Below are 13,568 nucleotides of genomic sequence, written 5' to 3'. Positions count from 1 at the left end.
TATATAAAGACATAATGAATGAGTGACCATATCAGGTTAGCTTCAAGTAATACTAATTTTATTTTGGGTTTTTTGGGGTTTTTTGTTGTTGTTGTTGTTGTTGTTTTGTTTTGTTTTGGTCTTTTTGAGATAGGGTTTCCCTGTAGCCCCAGATGTCCTGGAACTCACTATGTAGACCAGGCTGGCCTTGAACTCAGAGACCCACCTGCCTCTGCCTCCCAAGTGCTGGGATTAAAGGCATGCGACACTACACAAGTAATACTAATTTTAAAAATGCTGAAAGAGGGCTGGAGAAATGGCTCAGCAGTTAACAGCACTGACTGCTCTTGCAGAGGACCTGGGTTCAATTCCCAGCACCTACATGGCAGCTAACAGCTGTTCATAACTCCAGTTCCAGGGGATCCAACGCCTTCCTCTGACCTCTGCAGACACTGCACAACACGGGTGAATAACATATGCAGGCAATACACTCGTACATACAAAAAAAAAAATTTTTTTTGGTCTTTTTGAGACAGGGTCTCCCTGTAGCCCCAGCTGTCCTAGAACTCACTATGTAGACCAGGCTGGCCTTGAACTCACAAAGATCCGCCTGCCTCTGCCTCCCGAGTGCTGGTCTTTTTGAGACAGGGTCTCCCTGTAGCCCCAGCTGTCCTAGAACTCACTATGTATACCAGGCTGGCCTTGAACTCACAGAGATCCACCTGCCTCTGCCTCCCAAGTGCTGGGAGTATAAGTCACTTCTTCATTACATTTTGTGTAATTTCTGTAGCTCTTTACTGTTGCTATGGAAATGATGCTGAGTATCCTGAAGCGATTTATACCAGCTCTTCCTCAATAGCACATGAGCGCTCTGCTCCCATACACCTCTCTACCTGCTCCCTTCAGTTGTTGATATCACAGAACTATGTCTTTATACATTGTGAGTCCAAAAACCTGAGCTAACATTTTTTAAAAATGTGTTTGTCTCAAGTTATATAGAAAAAAAAATGTGGAGTCACAATCCAAAGTTCCAGTAATACCAGCTTTTAGACTAGTGATAGCTTTTAAAAAATACATGCCTAGGCCGGGCGTGGTAGCACACACCTTTAATCCCAGCACTTGGGAGGCAGAGGCAGGCAGATCTTTGTGAGTTCAAGGCCAACCTGGTCTACATATCGAGTTCCAGGGAGACCCTGTCTCAAAAAGACAAAAAATTAAAAAATGCATGCCAGAGTTGGGTATGGTGGCACATGCCTTTAATCTCACCATTCAGGAGGCAGAGGCAGGTGAATCTCTGTGAGATTGAGGCCAGCCTGGTCTACATAGCGAGTTCCAAGCCAGCTGGGACAGGGAGACCTTGTCTCAAAAAGGGGGAAAAGAAGTTTCTTGTGTAGAAAACCAAAAGTAGAATCACAAATCTGTTACAGCCATGCAAGCTTTTGAGTTGTCATGTGCTTGCTTTGTCTAGACCTCTATATTTTAAAAATATTTTTATTATTTTTATTTTATGTGTATGTGTGTATTGCCTGCGTGTATGTGAGTGCACCTGTGCCATGCAGTGCCACGGAGGTCAGAAGAGAGCTCTGGATTCCCTTGGAACTGGAGTTACAGACAGTTCATAGCTGCCATGTGGGTGCTGGGAATCGAATGCAGGTCCCCTGCAAGAGCAGTCAGTGCTCTTAACCACTGAGCCATCTCTCCAGCCCCAGACCTCTATATTTCCATATATTAGGTTGCAGAGGTCCTATGCTGTAACCATAGAACTCTGTTCTAAATCTAGATTCAAGCTTAATATTCTGCATCTCCTGAACCATAGTTAGCATCCCTCATGTTCTGCCAGGAGGTTCTGCTTCATGCTGTGTTAGGTAGGACCACCCACATCAGGCATGCCAGGGGTTCTGCCTTCCCTCAGGAACATCACTGCTGTGCCATGTGGCCTCCTACACAGTGGAGTGACTTTCACATGGAGTTGACTTTCTTCATAGTGGAAGAAGATCACAACAGGGTGGCTCTCTCAAAGGGACCTTTCTTATGAACCTGGCTTCATAAGGCTGTGCTGGGAAGTCTCTTTCCTGTGTCCTCTTAGTGAAGATAAGTCCAGTGATAAGCTGGGACTTGAGGAGAGGGGACACAGACTCTTTTGGGCAATCCATTGGGTATACTCCTAGAGGGACACCTGCTTGCCACAAACTAGGACAACCTGTACCACAGAGAAAACCACATTGCATTGTCAGTTCAGTACTCTGGTCATCCCAGTCACCATCTTTAAATGACCGCCTTTACCACTCATATTTCCTTCTCTCCATCTCCAGTCACCTGGAGGTATGGGAAGCAGCAGCCAGTAGCTGGTGCTTAGCACTGTGAAGGCACACGTGGCACAGCTTTCTGGCTTCCCACCCTGCCTAGAAGTGGCCACCATGTTGGGCCTCAGTCTCCAAGAGCCAATTACCATGAAACATAGGCTGCTGGTCTGCTGTGCTCCTGTTTGTCCTGAGGCCTTTCTTCAGTGTAAGTCACCTCTCTCATTCCAGAGGGAGCTTGGCACCATTACTTCCACATTTTCCAGCTCTAAGCAGTATTTAGGGGTGAGAGAAGAGGCTGATCACCCCAAAACTAGAGTAAGAACTTAGAGTTTAAGGTGTACACATGGGTACACATGTGCCACCTTCTAGCAAGCTTCAGGTAAGAGCCAGTGTACCGAACAGGCCCTGCTATAAAGTCAGGTCCTGGTCCACAGATCAGGGATGCCTGTTCCAGAGTCCTTCAGCAGAGATGCAGAGCTCAGAAAACCTACTCACCCTCTTTCCCTTGTTTTCTGTTTTTGTTTTTGTTTTTGTTTTTGTTTTTCATGGTTATAGGAAAGCCCATGAGTACTGAGGGGCCCTTTTCCTTGTAGCACTCAGGCTTTCTGGGCATCCCCAGCACCTACCACACTGAGCTTGTGCAGACCCCTTGCTAGGCTGAGGTGAGTGTCTGAGTCTTGGTGTTTCATTCTTCATGATGTGTTGTCCTCTGAGCTGATGGACACCAGCATCTGAAGCACAGTGACTTTGCAGGCACTGTTTCTGAGCTGGGGTTATATCTTTCCTAATCCTGCACCCCTTTGCCAGCATGTAGGTCCCCATCAAGTAGTCTCCCCCAATTTTCTGCTTCCTTTTCTTTGCTGGGACAGCTGGGAGTTTCAGGGGTCCAGAGGCTGCAACACCATTGATAGGTGGAGTGCCTTCCTGTTCCATCCTTAAACAACTCCTCTGCAAATGTCATTTCTAGGTAGGACTCAGAGTCCTCAGGTCAGAGTAGAATCCCCTTTGCCCAGGGGATATAGAGTTAGACACTAATTCTCAGAATCTGTCCCAACAGGAGATGGTGACAAGGGCTGCACTGGGATATGGCCCAGGGTGATGGCAGCCTGGATTAACCCAATGCCTAACACAGGCGAGCTGTGTGGGTTTTGTTCTTTGGTCCTATTGAAGCGATGTATCTGGGAGAAAGTGAAGGAGCAACAGCTGAGGGGAATGTGGGGTTAGGCAGACAGAGCTGATACAAGGACTTCTGTCTCCTGGCACAGGGCTGCTGAGTTTCTCTGCTCAGACTAGTTGCTTATTTCTGTTGGAGAACCATTAAAAGAGGGGAGCATACCCTCTGCATGATGCCCCCCACAGAGCTAGGTAGACGGCTGCCTGTGCCTCCCTTGCATCATCATTAAATGGAAAGCTTGGCTTCTGTCCTGGCCTGCTGAGCTGTTTATTTTTCTTATGCTCATGTGGATGAGACAAGTAGCAGGAGTCCTGTAGGAGGGGCACATGTAGCAGCTTGGGGGAGGTGTCACTGTGGCAGGGCCTCCACACTCATGACAGGATGAGCTGATGAGTGGGCTCCTCAAGCGCCCTATGGCCAAGGTCAGATCTGAAGAGAACTATGCCTAAGAGAAAGTGAAGTGCTACACTGTTCTCCAGGCATCATTCCAGCTCCTTCTCTGCCTCCCTTTACTTCCTGCCTCTGTTTGTTCAGGGCTACTACTACTGCCCTAGTGGCCCTCATCCCTCTCAAGCCCCTTTCCTATGAAGCAGTCCTGCATGATCCTACAGGAGCCCCCAAGCAGACCAAAAGACCCCAGGGCCCATGATGCCTGGCCATGAATGGGAGGCCTGAAATGGACTGTGAGCACTAGGTAGCAGACCATGGCAGGTCATGGGGCCATGAGCCCCAAGGAACTGCAGCCAACAGTTCCACCAGTGTTCAGGGGCAACAGGCCAGTTCTTGGGTCCCTTATAATCTTGATTTGGTCACAAGTGTTTACAGATGTGTCTCCACCTATAGTTTACTGTTTTGCATGTAGATGGTGAGAGTTTAAAACAGAAAGAACTTGATTTTGCTTCAAAAAAACAACCAGCCCACAGAAGTCCTCCAGCCGTCTGACTGGCCAGGCCAGTTGCACATGCACAGGACTGAAGAACAGATGGCCTCTACATAGCCAGGGCAGCACTGCCACTGGAATCAGCCAGATTGGTGACTCTAAAGCCCCTCCTGTCCCCACAGACTCAGCCAGTTCCCAACCCAATGGCCTACTATCTGCACAGATCACCCTGGTGGTTCCACCGCTTCGAGACACTCAGCAACCACTTTTTGGAGCTCCTCGTGCCCTTCTTCCTGTTCCTTGGACGCCGGATGTGCATTCTCCACGGGGTGCTGCAGATCCTGTTCCAGGTAGGCTGTGCCCAAGTGCCACTACCCAGAGTCCCCTTCATGTCTACAGATGACAATAACCTGCCTCACAGTTTCTAGCTATCCCTTCATCACAGGGCTCTGCCCTCCTGTGTTAGCAGCAAGGCCATGGGGAGAGACTTCACCAACTCCACCTCTCCCCCTGCAGGGCCCTCACTGTGTCCAACTCATGGACCCATGGTGTGGTCTGGTTGCCCTACCCACAGGACACCAATGCAGGTCTTGGTCAGACACACAGTGGCCTAGGAGATACTCCCTGTGTTCTTGGACCCAATTCTAAAATTTAAGTTCTAGAAATTTCCTTTTACATGTCCACCAAGACTTGGAGTGAGTTGTTTGTTGTTTCTTTATTGATACTATCTCACCATGTAACCCTGGCCGGCCTGAAACTTGTGATCATCCTTTTTCCACCTCCCCTAGCCCTCTTTTTGCTTTTTGAGTCAGGATCTCACTAAGTTGCCCAGGCTTGCTTAAACTCATTCTGTAGCTCAGCTGTTCTGAACTTCTCCTGCCTCAGTCTCTCCAGTAGATGGGATGATAGGCCTACATCATAAGGCCAGGATCACCTTGTGTTTGGGAACTTCCATTTTCAGTTATGAATGAATGTTGAACATGGCTGACATTTTCCCCATCAGTCGGGAAAGGGTCACTGGTTTTTTTCCTCTCCCATCTGTTAATGAAGTGAATTACATTACTGCTGCTCTGCTTGAGCTAGTTTTGTATTCCTAGAATAAACCTAGCTTGGTCATGCTGTGGGTATTTTAATATATTGCTGGGGCTAATTTGCCAATGTTTTGTTTTAGATTTTGCATGGTTGTCAGTGAAGGAGACCTGTCTGTAGTTTTCCAGACTAATGTGGGCCTGGTGTGGGTTCCCTGTCTGGGCATACCGCCCCACACTCGAGGACAAACCTCTTTCTGAAAGGTCCATAGAGACCCAGGCAGCCTGTTCTTGGAAATCTGGGCAATGCTGGGCATAAGGGACTTTGAAAGCTTTGCAGTGGCTGTGCCTGTGGGACGTCCTTCTCGGAGCAGCCTCAGCAGTCAGCATTTTCTTGGAAATGTATCCATTTCAGCTGTTTTCAAATTTATTAGTAAGCCATGGGGAGAGGGCTTCATGTTCTTATCATTACAGGTTCTGGATCTGTGAGCCTTTCCCTTCTCCTCGTACCCTTTTTCTTTAGGCAGGGCTGTATTTAAATCAGGGCTCACTAGGACCTGAGTGTTTTACTGGCATCTTTGCCCCATAATCTTAATGACCTTTTGCTGCTTAAGCCATCTCTGGCCCCTAATGTCCACCTGCTTTCAGTGTTCCAGTATTTCAGCTCTGTTTTGTTTTATTTAGTTAGGATACTTCTAGAAGCTGTGTAGAGATCACAGAGGATCCCCTTGTGCCCCAACTCCCTTGAGTCCCCATTAGAAATACCTTGCACTGGTAAAATGCAGGGTGATGGTATAATAGTGACTCATGACTGGTTAACCAGAGTCCATAGAGCATCCTGTGGGTTTGGACACTGTCAACATGGCCTACCTTGAGAGTCCTCTGTACACGTCTGTTCACAGTGACCCCTGACTTTCAGCCACTGTAGTACTGCTTTTCCCAAGTATTGTGGAGCTCGAACCACAGTGTGTTACCTCTCAGACTGGCTTCTCTCAGTCATTTGTATTGAAGCTCCTCACAACTCCCTGTGGTTTAACTGTTCATTTCTTCTTGAAGCTGACCTCCTCCATGGAGGTGCTTGTTTCCCACCCACCTTCTGAGGGCCACAGACAGTACCAGTCATAGATGACAAAGGCCATGCCCTGCTGGCTCCCAGACCCAGACTCTACCCTGCCTGGGGCACAGGATACATCCAGCTGAATCTAGGGAATGTCAGACCAAACCTTGAGGAAGAGACGTGGTCTCAAGTGTTTCAGTCTTTGCCTGGACCCAGTGTGGGGTTGAAGATGATTGCAGGAATATGCCTGGGCCTGTCAAGCCTGGAAAGAAGGCTGACGCCTGGACTGGGTCTTCAAAAACACTCAGATTCAGGGAGGGTGAGGCCCAAGATAGGCACATGTGTTCTACACCTGACACTGGGAGACTCTTGCAGAGACCAGGGCTGTCATGATGCTAGAGCCAGCTGCCTATAGTGCCTCAGCTGCACAAGTACTAGGAACAGGCATCCAGCCAAGATAGATGACTTTATCTCACAAATCCTGATCTGGGCGTAGTAAATTCCTTGGGTTCTGGAGTCTCCTTGGGTTCAGGAGCCTCTTCCTCCTTGTGTCTGGGGAGCTGTGCAGCAGACTTCTGCCAGCAACCCCCTCATGGGACACCTAGAAAATGGAGAAGCCTACACCACAGCCTCTCAGAGCTACCAACAGCCTTGAGCTACTGTTAACTACTGTCCCAGCAGAGGCAGCAGGCACTAGGCAAGGCATCCCCAGCATGGTCTCCATCAGCTGCAGATCCCTGACCAGCAATTCCCACTTACCTCTCCTGATGGAGAAATGGAACTGTCCACACCAGAGCCAAAACAAGGTGGAGGTGCCCCAGGCCATAGCTTTTCCCAGGCCTGGTATGATGTCCCCCAGATCCAGCTGGGATCCCTCCTGCTCACCAGACAGGCTGGAGTGTGGGATGGGGCTAGCAGGGCATGCCTTGCCTTACTATCCCAAGAGCCCCCATGGATGGTGTTTGGGACATCTATGTGTCCTTTATTATGGATTGCTATAGCTAACTCTCCAGCACCCTCAACCCTGCAGCATCACTGAGTGCAGTGTGGTGCTGGAACTGCCCTATGTCCTGACCCATTAGTTCCTATGTTCCTTCCTGTGGGCCAGGCGGAGTTTGAGCTCACTCACTTCCTCCCACGCTCAGTTTACACAGCTGCACCTAGTGTCCCATACGGCCACAGGATCCACGTGGGAAGGGCCAGAAGATTTCTGAGGAGATGACCCCGGAAGGGGTAGCATGGTCAGCCTCCACTGCCGAGCTGTGTCAGGACATCTGAGGCCCACCATGGTATCAGTCCCCACTAAGAAAGGAGGAGGAGGCCAGGCTAGGTCTGAGACACTATCTCAGTTCTCGGGTGGGATAGGATCTTGGAGAGGCAAATTTTAGAGGTTGACGCCTCTGAGGCCACATGGGGCTGCCCCAGGATGCAGATGCCCCAAGAGCAAATACATGTCCTCTGTGGAAGGTACCAGTGAGCACATGTGTCTTCTATGGAAGGTACCTATGGCCATATACATGTCCTCTGGAAGGTCCCCACAAGCTCCCTCCCTGTGGGAAGCCGGCCCACAAGCAGTATGTCCTGTGTGGTAACTGAAAGCCCAGCAGGGACATCCAGAAACTCCCCCTTCTTCCTTTCAGGGTCATGTTGCATCTTCCTGGAACATCTGCTGCAGTGTCTCTGGGGCTGAATTCCACCACTAAACGTTTACCTTCCTCTGCTGTCCCCAGGGCTCCCCTGGCCTCAGCCGCTCCACGGTGCAGGGCCATCCACAGCACAGGGCCATGCTCCAGCTGGTCATCTGCAGAGTGCACTGAGAACTCGTTGAGAGCTCTACTGGTCAGTGGTAAACACAGATGGGCTGTGACTAGATTCATTTCCCTCTGAGGGGACGGCTTCAGTGATGCTAAAAGGAAAACAAGAAAGATGAGATCTCCTTGGAGTACTTGGACCTTGTGCTGCATGATGAATTCCAGTCTCCTGACTGAACAAACACCCAGTGCAGGGAGGGGATTCTGAACTGTGTGGACCCGGTAGGCCTGACCTCTAAGCACAGCTACCATCTGTCTACCTGGGCAGCGTGTCATAGGCTCTCCACAGTATTTTATTACAAATGAAATTTCATCTGCTGATGGTTAACCTGCATCATCATCTTCGGAATCCCTAGGAGACACACTTCTGTGCATGTTTGTGAGGGTATTTCAGAGAGGATTAACTGAATAGGGAAGACCTACGACCCTGAATGTTAGTGGCATCATCCCATAGACAGGACTGAATGAAATGGGGAAAAAGAAGAGAGCTAAGCTCCAGCATTCATCTCTCTCTGCTCCCTGACTATAGACACAATGTGCCTATAGTCAATGTGCCTCAAGTTCTTGCCATTGTGCCTTCCCCTCCATGATGGACTGCACACCCTCAAACCATGGGACAGATCTTTCTTTCCCTTAATTTGCTTCTGTCAGGAATTTGGCAACAAGAAAAGTAACTGATACATGCCACAAAACTGCTCTGTGAGACCTAGTTCTCTAGGGTTTCCCACCTGAGTTAGAGGGGGCTTTGGAAATACACTCATGTCTGGCCCCACCAACAAGTCTAGCAACTCCAGGGCAGGGCTGTGTCTCTCAAAGCTCCTCAAATGTGTAGCCAGGCCTGCAAAACTACCAAGGAGGTCAGTGCAGGGTTCCAAGCTGTCCAGCAGGACAGCTCACTGGGTCTTCCCATGGGAAACATTGTATAGGACTCTGCTGGAAGAAAGGATTGGAGTATAAATACACAGACTCCTGATTTATGGACAGAGGACATCACTCTTGCCTCACAGAGCAGGGGCAGGCAAGGGTCTGTGGCAGGTATACATGGCATCTCATCAGAGTGGTCAGCTACTGCCTTACCTCAAAGTGATAAACTGCAACTTTCCTGCTTGGGAGCCAGAGAGATGATATCTGAATTGTCTGAGGAGATCAGTGTCCCCACGCAGAAAGGAACAGTGGTTAGTGTGGATTCAGAGTCACCATCTGTCACATGACTTTTCCTGGGACGATGTAAAGAAACTCCTGTACACCCCAGGTAGAGAGAGCACCTACAGACCAAAGAAAAGATTCCATCCTAGTCCAGTTTGGTGAACCAGGGAGTTTATTTGGGTTATTTGCAGGAGCTTCAGTGACTCATAGGCACTGAAGAGTCCCACGTGCAGCATGAATCATGGAAAGCTGTGCTGCCAAAGAGTCCCCTGGGCAGTGTTCAGGCAGCTACATTACTGAAGAGTCTCACCCAGTCCCCTCTTATATATCTTTGGGCAGTAAAGAGACCTCCATATGAGCTGTACAGGTGATCACAGCTCTGATTCAAGAGAGCATTGGTCATATCCAATCCAGAGAAGACAGATATGCAATGCTGCCCACCAAGATGACACTGCAGTGGACCATGAACACAGGCCAGGCATATTCTGCACATAGCCAGGTCCACGTCTCTGGAGCATCACAAAGGTGGTTGGAAGTACCAGAACTGGGAAGTTTCAGCACCCAAACTTCAGGGCAGTATAGTTTATAATTTTATTCAAAAACTAGAGAAATCACCGGGTGTGGTAGTGTACGCCTGTAGTCCCAGCACTTGGGAAACAGAGGCAGGCAGATCTCTGTGAGTCAAGGCCAGCCTGGTCTACGTAGTGAATTCTAGGCCAGCTGGGGCTACAGGGAGACCCCTGTTTCAAAGTCAAAAAAAAAAAACTTAGAGAAATCACATTGACAAAAAAGAGCCCTGGAGCCCACTGAAAACAGTCATAGCTGCCCAATAGGTCCCAGTTGGGCAACCTTGAGCCCCAGCCCACCTGCTGTGGGAGCTGAGGGCCCTATCTACTTCGGGTAGGATGGAGGACAATGGTCTTCCAGGGTAGTCTGGACATCTGCCTCTGCCTCCTGAGTGTGGGATTAAAAGCATGTGCCACCACATAGCTAAAGACTTAAATTTTTTTTTTAATGTTTGATTTATTTTTATGTGTATGAGTGTATTACCTGGATGTAGGTAAGTGCACCCATGTCGTGCAGTGCCCACAGAGGTCAGAAGAAGGCATCGGATCCCCTAGAGCTGGAGTTATGAATGGCTGCTAGCTGCCATGTAGGTGCTGGGAATTGAACCCTGGTCCTCTGCAAGAGCAGCCAGTGCTCTTAGCCACTGAGCCGCCATCTCTCCAGTCCCAAGACTTAATTTTTTTTTTTTTTTTTTTTTTGGTCTTTTTGAGACAGGGTCTCCCCTGTAGCCCCAGCTGTTCTGGAACTCACTATGTGGATCAGGTTGGCCTTGAACTCACAGAGAACCGCCTGCCTCTGCCTCCCAAGTGCTGGATTAAAGGCGTAGGCCACCAAGCCTGGCTAAGACTTAAATTTTTTAAAGATATATTTTTAATTAGGTATATATTTGAGGGGGTGGGATGTGCACATGTGAGTACAAGTGCCCTCAGCATCCAGAAGAGGGTGTTGTATCCCCTGGAGCTGGAGTTACAGGTGTTTTTGAGCCATTTGATGTGGGTACTGGGACCTGATTTAGGGTCCCCTACAAGAGTAGTAATCTCTTAACCACTGAGCCATCTCTCCAGCCCCCAAAGACTTAAATTTCAATATGCATTTCATGTTTCTAGCACTATATGTTGTATAGATCCAAGTTTACCTAGAGATCACTTTCTCCTGCCTGAAGAGTGTTTCATTTTGTTTTGTTTGTTTGCTTTGGAGACAGGGTCTCCTTGTTGCCCCAGCTGCCCTGGGACTTGCTACGTAGATCAGCCTGCCTCTGCCTCCCTAGTGCTGGGGCTAAAGGTGTGTGCCACCTCGTCTAACCAGTTTTTCCTATTTCTTAGTGGAGTTCTTTTGATGGGAGTCTCTCACTTTTTAAAAAAGACAGTTTTCATCATGTAGCCTAGGCTAGCCTTGAATTTGTAGTTCTTTTGCCTCAGCTTCTTGAATACTAAGATATAGACATGGACCATCATACTTAGCAGCTTGACAGTTTCTGGCACCTTAAAGATGTCCTTCCATCAGGTTCTGACATTGCTCCTGCTACACAGTCAGCTGTCCCCTTGTTCCTGTTCTTTTATGTGCTGTGTCTTCCTAGCTGGTTGCTTCTTCCTAGCTGTGTTGCTTCTTCAAGCCTATTCTGCTTGTAATTTCCTGGATTTCTTTGATCCGTACATTTATTGTCATCAATTAAGGACTTGGGGGACATACTTCATGTTTCCTATTCTACTCTGGGTCTTCAATTTCATGTAGGCTAGAGACTGGGTATGGTGTGTATCCCAAGACTCTGCTGTTCCTGCTTAGCCTCTCAGTTCTGTGCCTTGGGCTGGGGAACCTGTGCTGCCCAGTCTCACATGCTGTGTTCTATTTAAAATGTCACTGTTGTTCCAAAGCTCACCCAGGAAGTTTCTCACTTTGTAGATCACCTTTTCAACTCCAGAATTATTGCTGGTTCTGCTTTAGAACCTTCATTTTGAACCCTCATTTTAGAACCCTCAACCATGATTATGTTGTATTTAGATTTGGAGATCATTTACAATTGCCATTTTAACTTTCCTACTAGTTCCAAAATTGTAGAATTTTGATTGTTTCTGCCAACTGTCTTTCCCTGAGTCATGGCTGACATCTGACTTCAACCTCTATGTCCATTACTTTTTGCTTGGGCATAGCCCAGGTACTGTTAGCTGTTGAGTGTCTGCATGTCATCTTCCCTCAGCGCCAAGTTCTCCTCTGACCAGATGATTGTGAACTTTTAAGTTGATGTCACTCTTTGAACACATTTTCAAACTCTTGTGGGCAGGTCTGTAGTACCGTGGCTAGTGCCTATTCATCCTCCCAGAGCACTTGCTTTTCCTGGTCCCTTCATATGCCTAGTTTTTAGCTGAGTCTCTCTACCCTGGTCATCAAGACTCAGAAGTCTCTGGCCCTATGGGAGCCTCTGTCCTGCTTGGCCCTCAACTCCCACCCTTTCCCTGCCACCTGAGGCTTACTGTGTCCCTGAAATCAGGGTCAGCCTGAAATCCAAAGGTGCCCATTCATCTGGCTTTTCCTGGCTCCTGGCTACACACCAGCTTTCAATTCCTCAGTCTTGGTGTCCTCTGCCCTGCTGGGCTTCTCTCCTCATATCTGCTCTAGGAAACAATGGCAGAGAAGGATATGGTGTCATAGGACTCACTGTTTTCCTGTGTGTGGTCCATAACAAGCTGTTTCCATTGGCTGTGGAGGTTCTGTCTCCTGGCTCTGACCCTAACCATGACTGTTCTAGTTTCCTTTCTGTTACTGTGATAAACACACTCAATTTAGGAGAAGAAAGGGTTTATTTTGTTTCACACTTTCAGGTCATAATTCATCACAAAAGGAAGTTAAGGTAGAAACTTGAAGGCCAGCCTGATTGCTAGTTTACCTCTGAGCAAGAAACTCACTCATAGCCAAGGGAACAGCAGAAACCATGGAAGAATGCTGCTTTCTGGCTTGCTCATTGGCTCATGTTAGCTTTCTTATACAGCTTAGGACTATCTCCCCAGGGAATGGTATTGCCCATAGTGAGCTGAGCCCTCCTGCATCCATTAACAATCAAAACAATCCCTCACAGACATATGTGCAAGTCAGTATGACCTGGGAAATCTCTCAATTGAGACTCCCTTCTCAGATGAATTTAGCCTATGTGCAGTTGGCAATTAATGCTAACCAAGATAATAAACCTTTGTCTAGGATGGAGCAGAAGTCACAGGTGCAGTGTTAGAGCTTAGGCTGGTCACCTCCTTCCTAGGAAACCTCAGGTTGGGCCCCTGGGGTGCTCTGGGGGACCTGCTGCCTGGGGAAGGCAGGCAGTTTACTTATGATGGTTCCTCTTGTGTATGAACTGCTAGGAAATTGTGCATTTCTCAGATGGGCTCTGCTGTGGGGAGGGGAAAACACACACCTGGGCATAGGATCCTATAAAATGATGTTCCAGTGAAGCAGGCCACTGGGAAACTGAGCGAATGGGAATGAGGCTGCCCCTTGAGGTCTCTTTCCCATCCTTTCCCTCAATGTACTGGAGTTTAAGGGTGACAGAGTGGAAGTGAGCAGACAGGGAATCATGTTGTACAGGTCAGTATATGGGTGGAAGCAGCCTAGCGTTTAGTCCTGATAACTTTTTTTTT

At 48.3% G+C, this 13,568-nt stretch overlaps 1 protein-coding gene across 4 annotated transcripts in view; it reads left to right on the top strand.

Annotated features, from left to right (window-relative positions):
• Positions 1 to 13,568, top strand: part of Lmf1 (lipase maturation factor 1) — a 102,031-nt gene that overhangs the window by 77,162 nt on the left and 11,301 nt on the right. For 3 of the 4 annotated variants that reach the window (XR_003847502.1, XM_008856158.3, XM_029557740.1), the window contains one exon: positions 4,519 to 4,686. The exons of the other annotated variant lie outside the window; for it this stretch is intronic. Coding sequence is in view for 2 of the 3 variants with exons in the window: in XM_008856158.3 (XP_008854380.1) it covers positions 4,519 to 4,686 (168 nt within the window). In the remaining variant the exon portion in view is untranslated. The remainder of the gene's footprint in view (positions 1 to 4,518; positions 4,687 to 13,568) is intronic. 4 annotated transcript variants of the gene reach the window in all.

Source organism: Nannospalax galili, unplaced genomic scaffold (genome assembly GCF_000622305.1).
Source record: "Nannospalax galili isolate Female #2095 unplaced genomic scaffold, S.galili_v1.0 scaffold668, whole genome shotgun sequence".
Classification (NCBI taxonomy): Eukaryota; Metazoa; Chordata; class Mammalia; order Rodentia; family Spalacidae; genus Nannospalax; species Nannospalax galili.
The sequence above is the reverse complement of the archived record's forward strand: the minus strand, read 5'-3'. Positions and strand labels throughout refer to the sequence as shown.